This window comes from Bubalus bubalis, chromosome 20 (genome assembly GCF_019923935.1).
Source record: "Bubalus bubalis isolate 160015118507 breed Murrah chromosome 20, NDDB_SH_1, whole genome shotgun sequence".
Taxonomy (NCBI): Eukaryota; Metazoa; Chordata; class Mammalia; order Artiodactyla; family Bovidae; genus Bubalus; species Bubalus bubalis.
Genome location: NC_059176.1, coordinates 48072896 through 48086240, shown reverse-complemented (window position 1 = coordinate 48086240; position 13345 = coordinate 48072896). Strand labels below are relative to the sequence as shown.

The following is a 13345-nucleotide window of genomic DNA, read 5'->3' as shown; positions in this document are numbered from 1 at the left end:
TTGTGTCTCGGCTCCATCTAGTGTCCACAGGGGGACACAGTCCCATATATATAACTGGCTTTTCCATACTTGGAAATAGTAAAGCGCTCATTTGGCAAACAGGACCTAAATAGGACCAACTTAAGACCGTTAAGATTTGGTGTTTCAAAGCAAGCACTATACAGATTCAGTACTTCTAAAGATTTGTGAATCCTTTTTTTTTTTTTTAAAGGACAGTGTATCCATGCAACAAATAATATAATAATTGATATTTATTGAGTGTTTATTTATTGACGGCATGATTTTAAGTGCTCTCATTATGAATTCATTACACAATGAACCCCTACAATGCTATAAAACTGGGGGGGTACTTATTGTTTAAGAACCCTGGGGCACAAAAACATTAAAGTAAAATCTGTCACTAATTTTTTTTTTCTTTTTAAAAAATCTCTTTATTTTGACCACATCATGTGGCAAGTGAGATCTTAGTTCCCTGACCAGGGATTGAACCCAGGCATCCTGCACTGGGAGTTCGGAGTCCTCACTACTGGACCACCTGGGAAGTCCCTACTCTGCTAATTTCTAAGGGGAGGTAGAGGCTGCTTCGTGGGCCAGAGATGAGGAGGGAGCCGGATGAGAAGATGGGTGTCAGGCTAAGGAGAGAGAGAATGGGGGCTGAGGCAGCCCTTCCGGACTCAGGCTGGATTTGAGGGGAGGAGGAGTGCTGTGTGGTAGATAAAGGCTGTGATCTGAGAGGGCGGGCAGAAGTCAGCAGTCAGCGAAAATATTTGAGCACCTCCTACATGCCAGGCACCAGCGATATAGAATTCAAGTGGAAGGCAAGGTCCCTGTCCTCACAAAGCTGAGTTGTATGGGGACGGCCAGTGTCAAGTGTGGTGAGGAATGCTCGCCAGTGTACACAGAGCTATGAAGGGCTGTGCAGCAGGCACATGGGGTGGAGCGCAGGTGAGCCTGAGCTAACAGGCAGGGGGATGGGAGGCTGGATGTCGGGGGCCATCAGCTTAGAGGTGATGGCCTGGGGACAGTGGTTCTGAGAAAAGAGATGGTAGCGGAGGACGTGCCCTGAGAGAACAAGAGAAGGATTTACTGGAGCCAGACAGAGGACCTGGGGGGGGGGGGGAACAAGAGCGGCCACAGGGCTCAAATGTCAGGGAAGGGCCACAGAGGAGAGGGACTGGACTGGCCAGAGGAGTTGAGACCAGAGCTGAGCATGAGCAACTCTTCCAGAGAGAGGTCGTGGTTGGAGGAGAAGTCAGAGTTGAGACCGTTGTTTCACTGTTGGCCTTTTGCAAGGAGGAGACTGTGGCGCAGATGGTAAGGAATCTGCCTGCAATGCAGGAGACCTAGGTTCAAGCCCTGGGTTGGGAAGATCCCCTGGAGAAGGGAATGGCAACCCACTCCAGCATTCTTGCCTGGAGAATCCCATGGATGGAGGAAACTGGCGGACTACAGTTCGTGGCGTTGTCAGACACAACTGAGGAGCTAAACACACACATAGACCGTCTTCGGGCTGAGGGTGAAAAGCAGCTGGAGAGGATGAGAAGGAGGCCTGGGAGAACCAGGAATCCTTGGAGGAAGCACAGATAAATCACACGTGAAAAACGAGAACTAGGTAAGGCAGAGGGGAGGGAAGTACGGATGGGTACAGATTTAGGCGTTTTCCATGAGAAAGGATGGCGTGGGGGCAGCTGGGTTGCTGAGGGAGCTGCCCTCTGAAGGAAACCTGGAGTTTCCGGCTGTGAGGAGAGAAGGGCCCTGATGAGAGGAGAGGTCTGGAGGCAGAAGAGGGAGGGGGTTTAGGGGCAGTGTGTAGCTACTGAGAAACGCCAGGGTCAGAGCAGGAGGAGGGCTGGTGAGGGTGTCCTGAAGGCCTCTGAGTCGGTGGGCTTGGCCAGGGAATGAAGAGGGGACAGGCAGACTGAGAGGAAGGACATGGGACAGAAGTCCCAGTGGAGTCAGATAACAGGGTGTGTGGGGACTGGAGTAGAAATGGTGGCTCAGGAAGTCGGGGTCAGAAGGGGGATTTCTGAGTAAGATTTCAGAAGAGTCATCTTTCTGACGAGCCTTGGGTGTGGCTGAGAAAGTGGGTCTCTGGGGGCAGCTGAGGCTGTTTGATTGGAGAGGTCAACGCTCTGAACCCTGCTGGGACAGGGGGAGAGGGGTGGAGGGTAGAAAGCAGAACCCAAGTCCTTGGTGAAATGGGTTGTTGTTTTCAATCACTCAGTTGTGTCCGACTTTTCGCAACCCCATGGACTGCAGCACGCCAGCCTTTCCTGTCCTTCACCATCTCCCGGAGCTTGCTCAAACTCTTGTCCATCGAGCTGGTGATGCCATCCAACCATCTCATCCTCTGTCACCCCTTTCTCCCCTTCCCCTCAATCTTTCCCAACATCAGGGTCTTTTCCAACGAGTCGGCTCTTCGCATCAGGTGGCCAAAGTATTGGAGTTTCAGCTTCGGCATCCGCTCTTCCAATGAATGTTCAGGGTTGATTTCCTTTAGTATTGAAAGAGCTAAAGACCAGTACCTGCAGCAGAGAGGCTGGGGGAGGAACATCAGTGGCTTGAACTCAGAAGAGGGAGCGGAATGCTGAGCCCCTACAACGATGCCTCTGTCCTGGGTACACATGTGCCCCTACTTCGCTATTTCCTTCTGGACTTCTCTCAGGACTGGGCGCCACAGCACATATTAAGAGAAGTCGGCCAGTGCAGGCTCTGCTCAGCCATGGACCAGAAATCTCTGACTTCAGGCTGTACTGAGTGAGAAGGGCTCGCCACCGGTTTATCTCACCAGAGGCCAAGGAAGACACCAGACGCACATACAACCTTATTGTGCTGCTTTTAATTACGAAAGATGTAAAACGATGCATTATAAAACTTGGAAGCTACTTTATACAAATTTCCAATCTTTAAATATTGTTTGACGAGGGGCATGTGGACTAGGATACTGGTGGGAAGTCTGATTAGTTTTGCTGTGATGTTTCCATCACAAAGCAGTGGAAGAAACACGCTTGGGACCAGACCGTCCGTGCGTGAATCAGAAGAGACGACGAGGGTCAGAGTAGGAAGTGTCTTCAACTATACAAATGGACTGGGATATACATTTCAGCTCAGGTAATATACAGTAGACTTAGGAGAAATGAGACAGGACAGTGGAGAATTCATGTTGATCGAGACATAACCAAGGTTCTCCTGACACCTTCTGTCCTAAAAACCACAACCGTATAGAAGGGGGAAAAAACAGAAACACAGATAGGTTTTTAGTTCTATGCTGTTTAACTGCTAGTAAATGAGAGTAGTACAACCATCGATTTCTTGTGAAAAACTAAATATTGAAAAATAGTTTACTCTGAAGTCTGCAGCCATTTCAGATGCTGAGGACCAAAGGCAGCGGTGAGGAGGTCAGGGTGACCCCTGTCCATGGGTGTCCTTGACACTGGGTAAGCAAGGCGGGTTGTATAATGTCCAAAACCTTTTCACAGGAAGAGAGGGGATGGACGGACCTAAGGACAAACTGGATTCAGTGCTAAACTTTACTGTCATCGTTACCTTCCCCCCAAACAAGTCACTTTTCCCAGGAGCCTTCCATTTCCACAAGTCCTTGGTGAATGCCCAGGGGGAGCACACTTGGTCCTGCAGGTCTCGGGGTCTCTGGCTGTATGGCTGGGCTGCTGTGCAGACAGAGAGAGTTGGGACCCTGACACCAGTGATCACCATGGGTAAGGCACTGTGTAGACAGCAGACTATCCTAGAATCTCCATTAAAAAAAAAAAACAAAAAAACCCTCTCAGGACATCAGCACTTCCCCTTGTCTGAAAGGCTAGTTCAGATCTCAGGGGGTCTCCGACACATGAGAGGCAGGCAGCATCTGGCTCTTTCAGCACGCTGGGGTGCTGTGTACAATGAAAGGCCATTTTCTTTCACAAAAAGTCACTGCGATCTGAAGTCTAACTGGGACTAAGGCTTTGAAGGGGAGGCCCATGGCCCCTTCCTGAGCCAGAGCTCAGGCAGGGAGGGCTCTGGTCTTTCTAATTCAAGAGCTGGGGTGTTCAGAGCGAATGTGATGCGGGAAGACCAAGACCTGGGTTCCACAGTGGAGATGGATCAGTGTACCAACTGGGGTTACTTGAAAGACTGGAGGGAGGGGAGCCCCCTGAAGACAGAAGGAAATAGGAGAAGGTCTGGAGAGGTCAATAGCCCAGGACCCTGTGACAGACCCCTCCTGCCACCAGGGACACGTGTCAGGTTCAGACCCACATGGTGCCACCTTGCTTCTTTAGGTGGACCCTTCAGCAACGTGCCTGGTGTCCCCTGGGAAGAGGCTGTCTATCTGGCTCTAGCATCTTTATCCCTCCTTCAGTGTGTCTGTCCACTCTATGCTGTCTTCCCAGGCCCACATGAGGCCCCTTTGCCCAGACTCCTCCCCTGATGGCTTTTAAGCCCACCCATTGGGGTTTCTGGTCAGGGGCTGGCATAGACTGAATCAGAGGAGGCAGGTGCTGGTGAAATACAGTAATACCATTTTGTGCTAAAGTACTGATGCCTAATGATGGTTCTGTAAATTAGGCCTTTGTTTTACTATACACTATTTCTTCAGCCTCAGAGGGTGAATCTCTTAATGCAATTGAGAGCAAAACACGGGTCTGAGAGGGAAGATGTTTGTGATGGCCGGGACCCCCAAGTCCCAATATGGGGGAGGCCCCAGCTTGCTGAGCCACCCTAGGTGCACTCACAGGACAGTGTCCACCCCCATCTGTAGCCTTGAGGAGGACAGGGCATGTGGCCTAAGCGTGGACTTAGTCACCTAGTGTTAAAAGCATCTTAAAGTGTATGCTTCACTTAACCACAGGCACAAGCGTTAGAAAAGCTGAAGCTCTGAGCAGCTTTGGTGAGGAAGAGGGTCAGTGAAAGATTAGACTGCCTCCTAGCAAGGCAGATTCATTCATTCATGCATTCATCTGCTCATTCACGCGTGTGTGCATTCAACGCACGGGTCGGCGGCACCTGTTCAGTGCCAGGCACTTGTTGGGTGCTAGGGGTTTGGTGATGGGTAAGGCACAGTCTCTGCCCTCAAGGAGCTTACGGTCTAGTAGGGTGACAGGAACACCCCCTTTCCACAGAGAACCAGCTTCCCTCTGCTGCTGCACAATTGCTGGGTTGGGGGGTGGTGCTGGTCCAGACCCCCAGCTGCTCCTCCTGGCCAGTCTGTAGACAGGGAGGCCTAGATGGTTTGCAGCTTGTCTAGAGGACATCGTGTCCCTATAAGATACCTACACACAGCCCCCCCTCTGTCTTCCGCAGCCACTGAGTAGAAGCCCCGTTCTCTTCAGGCTCATCCATTACCAGGGGATTTTGATTTTTTTTTTTTTTTTTCAGTGACAGAATAAAATAAAATAGTCTTCCTTTTCCTCTCATCCAGAGGAAAAGGGGTACTGCAGCAGCAGAGAAGAGATTACAAACCGGGAGAAAACCAATTAGAATTGTTTGCCCAACTCAAGTCTGTTCTTGGACGTGCGGCAGAAATCCTTCTTCGTGTTCGAATGGAGCCCTCTCAGGGAGTCCTGGCCCTTCGTGCTGCCCTGGACATCCCATGGCTGCCTGGGGTGCCGAAGTGAGACAGCGGAACCACGGCAGGCCTTGTGGGGCTTGGTACCGTTGCTGGAGGGGAGTCGGCTCCCAGAGGCCCACAGCCCCTGACTGCCCCCCCACCTCTGGGTCCTTTCTTCAGTGTTGACTGAGATCAGTGGTTCTGAGCATTATACACGGCTACTGAGGCCTCTTGGCACACATTTTCTTTCACTCATCGACCGGCTAGATGGTCAATAAAAGATGTCACGGGTGTGGTGATGACTGAGTCATCAGAAGTGCCAAAGCAGCAGGCTTGCAGCCACACGGACTGTGCTGCGGGCCTGAGGGGTGGTGCCCAGCTCTGTGGTTGAGAGAAGGCCACGGCGACTGAGATGGGACCTCATCTGAGAGCTGGGAGCCGAGGAATTGGGTTCCTTCCAGGTCAGAAGCCCGAGATAACTAACGCCCAGGGGTGGAGCTGGTTCTATTCCCTTCTGTTTTAGCTGTTTCAGAAATAAGTCCTCCTGTCCCATTCTGATCACCTCACAGTCGGTCAGCTCGAAATGTCTCCTCTACAGAGGGGTCAAGGAGGCCCATGCTGGAATCACTTAACATGTTGAGTCCATCCAGGCTCAGCGGTTCGATCTGGAGCTCTTCCTCCAGTGGGAACGGAGTGTCCATGCTTAGGTTGACCTCAGACATGCCTCCCAGTGCACTGCTGAGGTCTTTGAACAGGCTGGTGCTCGAGTCTTCTGGAAAGAGCAGCAAGAGGGGAGAACAGTGCGGATTAGAAGGCGTGGGGGTCAGGTCACTCAGGACACGACTGGTGACAACCCCCTGCCATCTCACCCACCAGGACAGTCATCACCCATGTCCTAACCACTCCCAGGCCCACAGTCCTGTTCTGGAATCTGTGTTCTTTGCAGTCAGTTCCACACGTCCCAGTTCTGCAGGTTTCCTCCCTCTGAATAGTGGTCAGCCACTGGAAACTAAGCAGGTCGGAAGAAGGCTTGGGTCACCAGGCCCTTCCCCACTGCCTCGCAGTCTCTGGGGCTGGACTCTCACATCTCAACAAGGTAAAGCTGGGCTGCAGGGCTTTCATTTTTTGGCTTTACATAATGTCATGTTGTTTAAACTGTCTTACAGCAGTATCTGGAGAAACATAGTGACATGAAAGAAGCAGCTGGGAGGTGGCCGCACTCACCTGTCAGGACGGTGTTTGGGAAATTCCCACAGTTGGAATACAGGTTTGGTCTCAAATGAAAGGAGTCCTGTGGTTCTTGGGGACCTTGTTGCACCAGGGGCACCTGGAGGCACCAGAGGTCACTGTGTGAGGGACGGTCTCTGCTTCCCTGGGAAGGACCGTGCTGTGTGCCCCCCAAGCAAAACCAGCCGTGTGAGCTGTCGTACCCCTTCTCTGCTGTGACAGCCCACACAGAACATTCTGCTTGGGTAGCGGCGGGGGTGGGGTTGCTGCAGTGGAGGAGGGGCCCGAGGGCCACGCTGTGGGTGCTGTGTCCCTGTTCGCACACTGCCTGGCGCTCTACGCCACCCTGGATAACGCCACTGGCTGTGGTTTCTGCGGGCCCACCGGTCACAGCCACCTCCCTCCTCAGCACACTGAGGCTTCTGGAAACTACCATTGGTGGGAACCCTTCAAAGGCTCTGTCTACAACCAAGGAAGTGATGGGCTCTTTTCCTCTTTGCTTTCTAAAGAAACGAGACAGTAGCCCCCTCTCAATCTCTCACTCAGAGGGAGGAATGCAAGCAAGCCTCTCTCTGCAAAAATCCTTGATGAGGACGAGTCAGAACTGGGGCCTATTTTAGGTGCCGCTCCTGAAGTTAATTTTTAAATCATTAAAAAATCTTTCAAAAGTAGGAGTTTCCATCACTTTTCAGAAAGACACTGACTCACCTAGACTCACATGGCTTCTCTAGAAAATCAGGCGGCAGAGACTTTTGGTTCTCACCACTTCCCATGGCCTACACGGAAAACATCTGTCTTTATTTGTTCTACTGTTTTTGTTAAGTTCTGGAAAGTGCTCTTCCTTCTCTCCATAATATATCCTGGAGCCCAAACCATAATTATTGAATACTATAAAATCTTAAAGGAAATCAACCCTGAATATTAACTGGAAGGACTGATGCTGAAGCCAAAGCTCCGATACTTTGGCCACCTCATGCGAAGAGCCAACTCATTGGAAAAGACCCTGATGCTGGGAGAGATTCAGGCAAAAGGAGAACGGGGTGACAGAGGATGAGATGGTTGGATGGGATCACCTACTTGATAGACATGAGTTTGCGTAAACTCCGGGAGATAGTAAAGAATAGGGAAGGCTAGCGTGCTGCAGTCCATGGGGTTGCAAAGAGTTGGACATGACCTAGTGATTAAACAACAAAATAAAATCTAGGGATATAAAAGATTGTCTGTGTTATTAAGTAAGTGAAGTTGCTCAGTCGTGTCCGACTCTTTGTGACCCTGTGGACTGTAGCCTACCAGGCTTCTCTGTCCATGGGATTCTCCAGGCAAGAATACTGGAGTGGGTTACCATTTCCTTCTCCAGGGGATCTTCCCAACCCAGGGATTGAACCCAGGTCTCCTGCATTGGTGGCAGACGCTTTAACCTCTGAGCCACCAGGGAAGGTATTAGGGAGTCTATGTTATTAGGGAGAAACTAAAAAGCAAAAGAAAATGGCTCCATGAAAGAACCTTCAGGAAGGACCCCTGCCTGGCCAGGATGGGCTCCCAGGAGGCCACACATGGCAACTTGGGCCGAGGCAAAGCCTTTGCCTGCTCCTTGACGCCTCAACATGATAGACCCATGGACTGCTAGGTTCCTTCCAGCATGAGCGTGTCTACAATTCTATGGCTAGAATGTCATTACAAGTCTTCCACCACGTGTTCCAAAAGGTCCTCCGCTGACGCCTGACAATGAACTAAGGCAGCCGGCACCAGCAGCTAGGGCTCAGGGCAATGCCAGGCTCCCCAGCCACTGAGTGCATCGAGGTCGGAGAAGTGAGGTACCGACCGAGCCTGCTGGGTGTGGGTTTCCCGTGCAGAGCAGCCTGACGGTGACAGTTCCTGCTCTGGGGACGAGGCAGGCCCAGGCGATCACTCACCTGCTGGGTAAAGGCTGGACCTGGCCTCATGGACTGCTGGTCAAAGCTTACATCTGGGAAGAAGCTGGTCAAAGATGAGCCCTTCAGGGAACAAGGAAGGAACCATTTAGCTTGGAACTCGGGGTGGCATGAGTGTCCCCTCATGCCTGGGGCTCCGGGTGGGTCTCACCTGGGCTGTGAGGAGTGGGAAGTCCGACTGGGACAGCGATGAGGCCGCCTGGGGCTGCTGGGCAGGCGGCTCCTGGGCATGGGGCTGCTGCAGCAGAGGCTGGGGCAGGTCGTGGGCTGCGGGGTAAGGGGGTGGCGGGGACACTTGGGCTTGAGCTTCTGTGGGCAGGAAGGACAGCGGGCTTCGATCCGAGGACACCATCTGAAAAACAAAGCCACTAACTGCTCAGCTTCTGAGTTGCTAGTGGTCAGTCCTCCGTGGATGCTGTCGTTGTTTAGTTGTTAAGTTGTGTCAGACTCTTTGTGACCCCCATGGACTGTAGCCCACCAGGCTTCTCTGTCCATGGGATTTCCCAGGCAAGAATACTGGAGTGGGTTGCCATCTCCCTCTCCAGGGGATCTTCCTGAGTCAGGGATTGAACCTGAGTCTCCTGCTTGGCAGGCAGGTTCTTTAACTGCTGAGCTACCAGGGAAACCCCCCTTTACAATTAGGAAATGTCAAAGTGAGGAAAAATCCTGATATTCTCCTCGCCCTGGCAGTCTACACTGTGCTCTGAGAAACCTACTTCTGTTCCTGCAAAGTATACTTCAAATGTCACTTCCGCACAAAGCATTTTCCATTCAGTGACAATTTCTATTGTCTTCAAAAACAAACAAAGCAAAATGCAGCCAATTTAACCAGTTTTGTCTCAGTTTTCTCAGTGAAAATCATGTTTGTTTGGTTTGTTTTTTTTTAACAGCCATAACTTCTGGTTAAAAATAGAAGACTGAAAAAAAAGCACTTAGCTCTGCTGTCTCCCTAAACCCCACTGAAGCCCTAAAACAACGTTAAACAACAATAAACATTAATAAACAAAATGAAAACCATCGTAAATAATGCTAAAATGAAGATAAAACACACGAGGATGAAGACAATGAAAAGGAAGAAAATGGCAACAAAGTTTGGAAAATGAAAAGCAGATGGACACGCAGTAGCTGGCTGAGCAGACCTGAGGGAACCAAATGCAGGGCTGGCAGCAGGGAGGCGGTCTGGTTCCATCGCAGAGTCCCCACGGGTGGGGGTCGGGGGGAGGAGGGGACAGCAGCGGGAGAAGACGAAGCTAAATCTGGAGAGGCTGGCAGGCAGCAGTGGGCTCCAGAGCCCATGCCTGGAGGGAGGCTGAGGGCGGCACTCTGGAGGGAGTATGGCCCTGGGGTCTCTGGACTGGGTGCACCAGACCCTAGAAGGTGAGGCACTGCTGAGAATGCAAGGCTTCTGAGAAAACCAAAAAAAAAAAAAAGCTCACTGTGGCCCCTTGAGCTTCCGCCTCTTTCCCAGCTCAGTTCCCACAGTGCTGGGTCTAGGCACAGGCCAGGCGCAAGATAGGGAGAGCATTCTTTGGGGATCTGACCAGCCTGGGAGACAATCCAACTTACAATACCAGAAGATCCCCAGGGCAAGGGCTGCGCTGGATCTGTCTCCACGGAAGACTGTACTCAACAGGCCCACCCACCTACACTGAGCTTCCAGGCAGTTTGTGTGCATGAGTCTGTGTCCTGTTGCTAAATATGAGCAGGATGCCAAGGGTCACCAGATCATGAGGAATGTGTCTGGATGCAAGTCAGAGACCCAAGCAGACAAACTGAGAAAACAAACCTGGGAAAATTTATGTAGGAAGAAGCTGTCATGAAAAAGAATTATCAATATAATATTTAGGGTGATTAAAAAATCCTTATCTTTTAGAAATATATACTTATTTATAATATGCACCTTTATACACATTTTTTAAGAGAGGGGATGTGGATAAAACAAGATTATGAAAATGTCGAGGACTTCCCTGGTGGTCCAGTGGCTAAGGCACTCCCAATGCGGGGGGCCCGGGTTCCCACAACGAAGGCCTGGCACAGCTAAAGACAGCTACTTCTTTAAAAAAAAATGTTGATGACTGTTGAGGCTGGATGACGGGCATAGGAGGATTCATTATATCATGTTCGCTGCTTCTATGCAATTTGGAAAATATCTATTCAAAGAAAATAAAAAGAAACTGGAACAAAAATTATCACTAAAAACCTCAGCGACATCAAAGATGTTATGGCATCCATGGAATAAATATGATGCTATGAAAAGAGGAACATTCAGAGAACAAGAACAAAACATGTCTTGGCAATTTAAAAGGATGACAGCAGAAACGAAAACCTCAACAGAAGGGCAGAAGATAATGTTAAAGAACTCTTCCAGAAAGCAGAGGAAAAAGACAGAGAAAAGAAAGAAAAAAAAAATAAGGATGCTTGAGGGAAAGTACAGGATGGCTAACATTCGTACATTCAAGAGAGAACAGAGAAAACTGAACGGAAGAAACTGTCAAAGAAATAATTCAGGAAAATTTCTCAGAAACGAAAGAGGTGAGTTTCCAGATTGAAGAAACCAACCAGATAGTCAGACTCATATCAGGCCATGTTATTTTGAAGTTTTAGAACACTAAGGGGGGAAAAAACAAGATCCTGCATACCTCGCAAGGAAAAAAATGGAGATTTAATTCAAAGTATTAAGAATCAGAGGGGGTACCCTGGTGGCTCAGATGGTAAAGAACCCGCCTGCCAATTCAGGAGACATAAGAGATGTGGGTTCAATCCCTGGCTTAGGAAGATCCCCTGGAGGAGGGTATGGCAACCCACTCCAGTATTCTTGCCTGGAGAACCCCATGGACAGAGGAGCCTGGCAGGCTATACAGTCCATGGGGTCATAGAGTCAGACACAGCTAACACTTTTACTTCATTCACTTCAGGAATCAGAATGGCACTGGATTTCTCAGTAGCAACTCTAGAAACTAAAAGCTGACAGATTAATACCTTCAAAACCTCAAGAGAAAATTATTTCACATTTGAATTCTACACTTAGCCAATTATTAGTTAAACGGTGGGGAGAATGAGGACACACTGAAGTCAAGCCACGCCGCATATACTCTTTCTAGGAAAGCTACCGGAGGGCTCGTGTTTAATATATCAGAAGGAGATCTACCCAATGCTGAGAGTTTGAGATTGAATACAAATACAGAGCAAGACATACAGAGAAAACCACAGTGAGGAAAACACAAGACATTTATTAACCCCCAGGAGAAAAAGATCCTCCTTTTGTTGTTTCATACTAAGCTATAGGGTTCAACTCTGGTTACATACAAGCATGGAAACACTAACCACTGGGTACTGTTCTATTCAAAACTAAGTGTAATAAACCACACTGTGGAGATGGGGCGAATGAGTAGGAAAAACACGTGGGAAGGGGGGAGGGAGGGGCCTGGGAGGGTTGAAAGAGAGCTAAACCCTAGGCTTCCACAGGAGGCTGTCTAAAAACCTAGAACACACCCAGCATGAAATAACACTGTTACACCAGAGAGCAGCTAAAGTGGCCGGGAGGAGCCACCTCCAGGCAGTGAGAAATATGGCTGGCGGGGGCGGGGAAGACAACTGTTATTTCATAACAGGCCCTTTAGGACTATTTGATCTTTTAAATTATGTGCACAAATAACATTGATTTTTTAAAATTTTTAAATATTTAGCAGACAGAAATGAAAATATGTGAAAAAGAGTGCTGTTTATCTCTACGGTCTCCTTAAAATGTAGCTAGATGGTGTTATTTTTTATATCCTGTAAAATAAGCTTGTGGTGGTGGTTTAGTCGCTAAGTCGTGTCCGACTCTTTGCGATCCCATGGACTGTAGCCCTTCAGGCTCCTCTGTGCATGGGATTCTCTAGGCAAGAACACTGGAGTGAGTTGCTATCCTTCTCCAGGGAATCTTCCTGACCCAGGGATCGAAGTGTTGTCTCCTGCATTGCAGGCGGTTCTTCTGCACTGCAGGCAGATTCTTTACCACTGAACCACCAGAGAAGCCTCTATAAAATAATCTTGCAAAATAAATTAAAGGCAATCCAATAACATGAAAGAACCATTAAAAAACAATTATGAAATACTCTTAGCGTCTCCCGAAAGGGATTACTCATATAATAAAGATCCCATGGCTAATAATTGGTAAAGAGTGACTAATAACTGGATCTGCTAATCTCTGTTGTGTTCTGTCAACTTCTTCTTGCTAAATCATTACTCACTTATAGTAAAGTGGTGAGTAAGGGATGTTATAATATATCTAGGGAGTGACCAACAGGTTAAAAACATGTTCACTGAAGACTGTGAAAAACCACCCTGAAAACTTAGAATAGAAACAAAGTCAACAAGTCAAAAAGATGACATTTCCACCCTAAATTTCTGTAACAGGCTTCTGACTTCAAAGTGTGCCTCTTTCTAAACAGACTCATCCGGGTCCTTTTATAGACATATGATCCTATTGTACCTAAGTATTTAATCAACAAGAGAAAGACTGTTCTTAAATCTGTCAGTGTAATTAGGGAAGAGGTCTAATTCAATATGGAAGCTTCAGGAGGGTATTTTAATGTCTTCCTCGGCTTTCTCTGTGGCTTACGGTGCTCAGAGAGTCAATTAATGATTTTCCACACCAAAC

The 13345-nt window shown here is 49.0% G+C and overlaps 1 protein-coding gene across 8 annotated transcripts in view; it reads right to left on the bottom strand.

The window, feature by feature from the left end:
- Window positions 1-2819: 2819 nt before the first annotated feature.
- CRTC3 (CREB regulated transcription coactivator 3) overlaps window positions 2820-13345 on the bottom strand; it is a 97498-nt gene continuing 86972 nt past the window's right edge. For 3 of the 8 annotated variants that reach the window (XM_025271742.3, XM_025271744.3, XM_025271745.3), the window contains 4 exons: window positions 8855-9055; window positions 8686-8766; window positions 6770-6872; window positions 2820-6317 (listed from right to left, as the gene is read on the bottom strand). In XM_025271742.3, the coding sequence (XP_025127527.1) occupies window positions 6109-6317; window positions 6770-6872; window positions 8686-8766; window positions 8855-9055 (594 nt within the window). In that variant the 3' untranslated portion in view covers window positions 2820-6108. The other 5 variants (XM_025271743.3, XM_025271746.3, XM_025271747.2 and 2 more) reach the window with 4 other exon arrangements.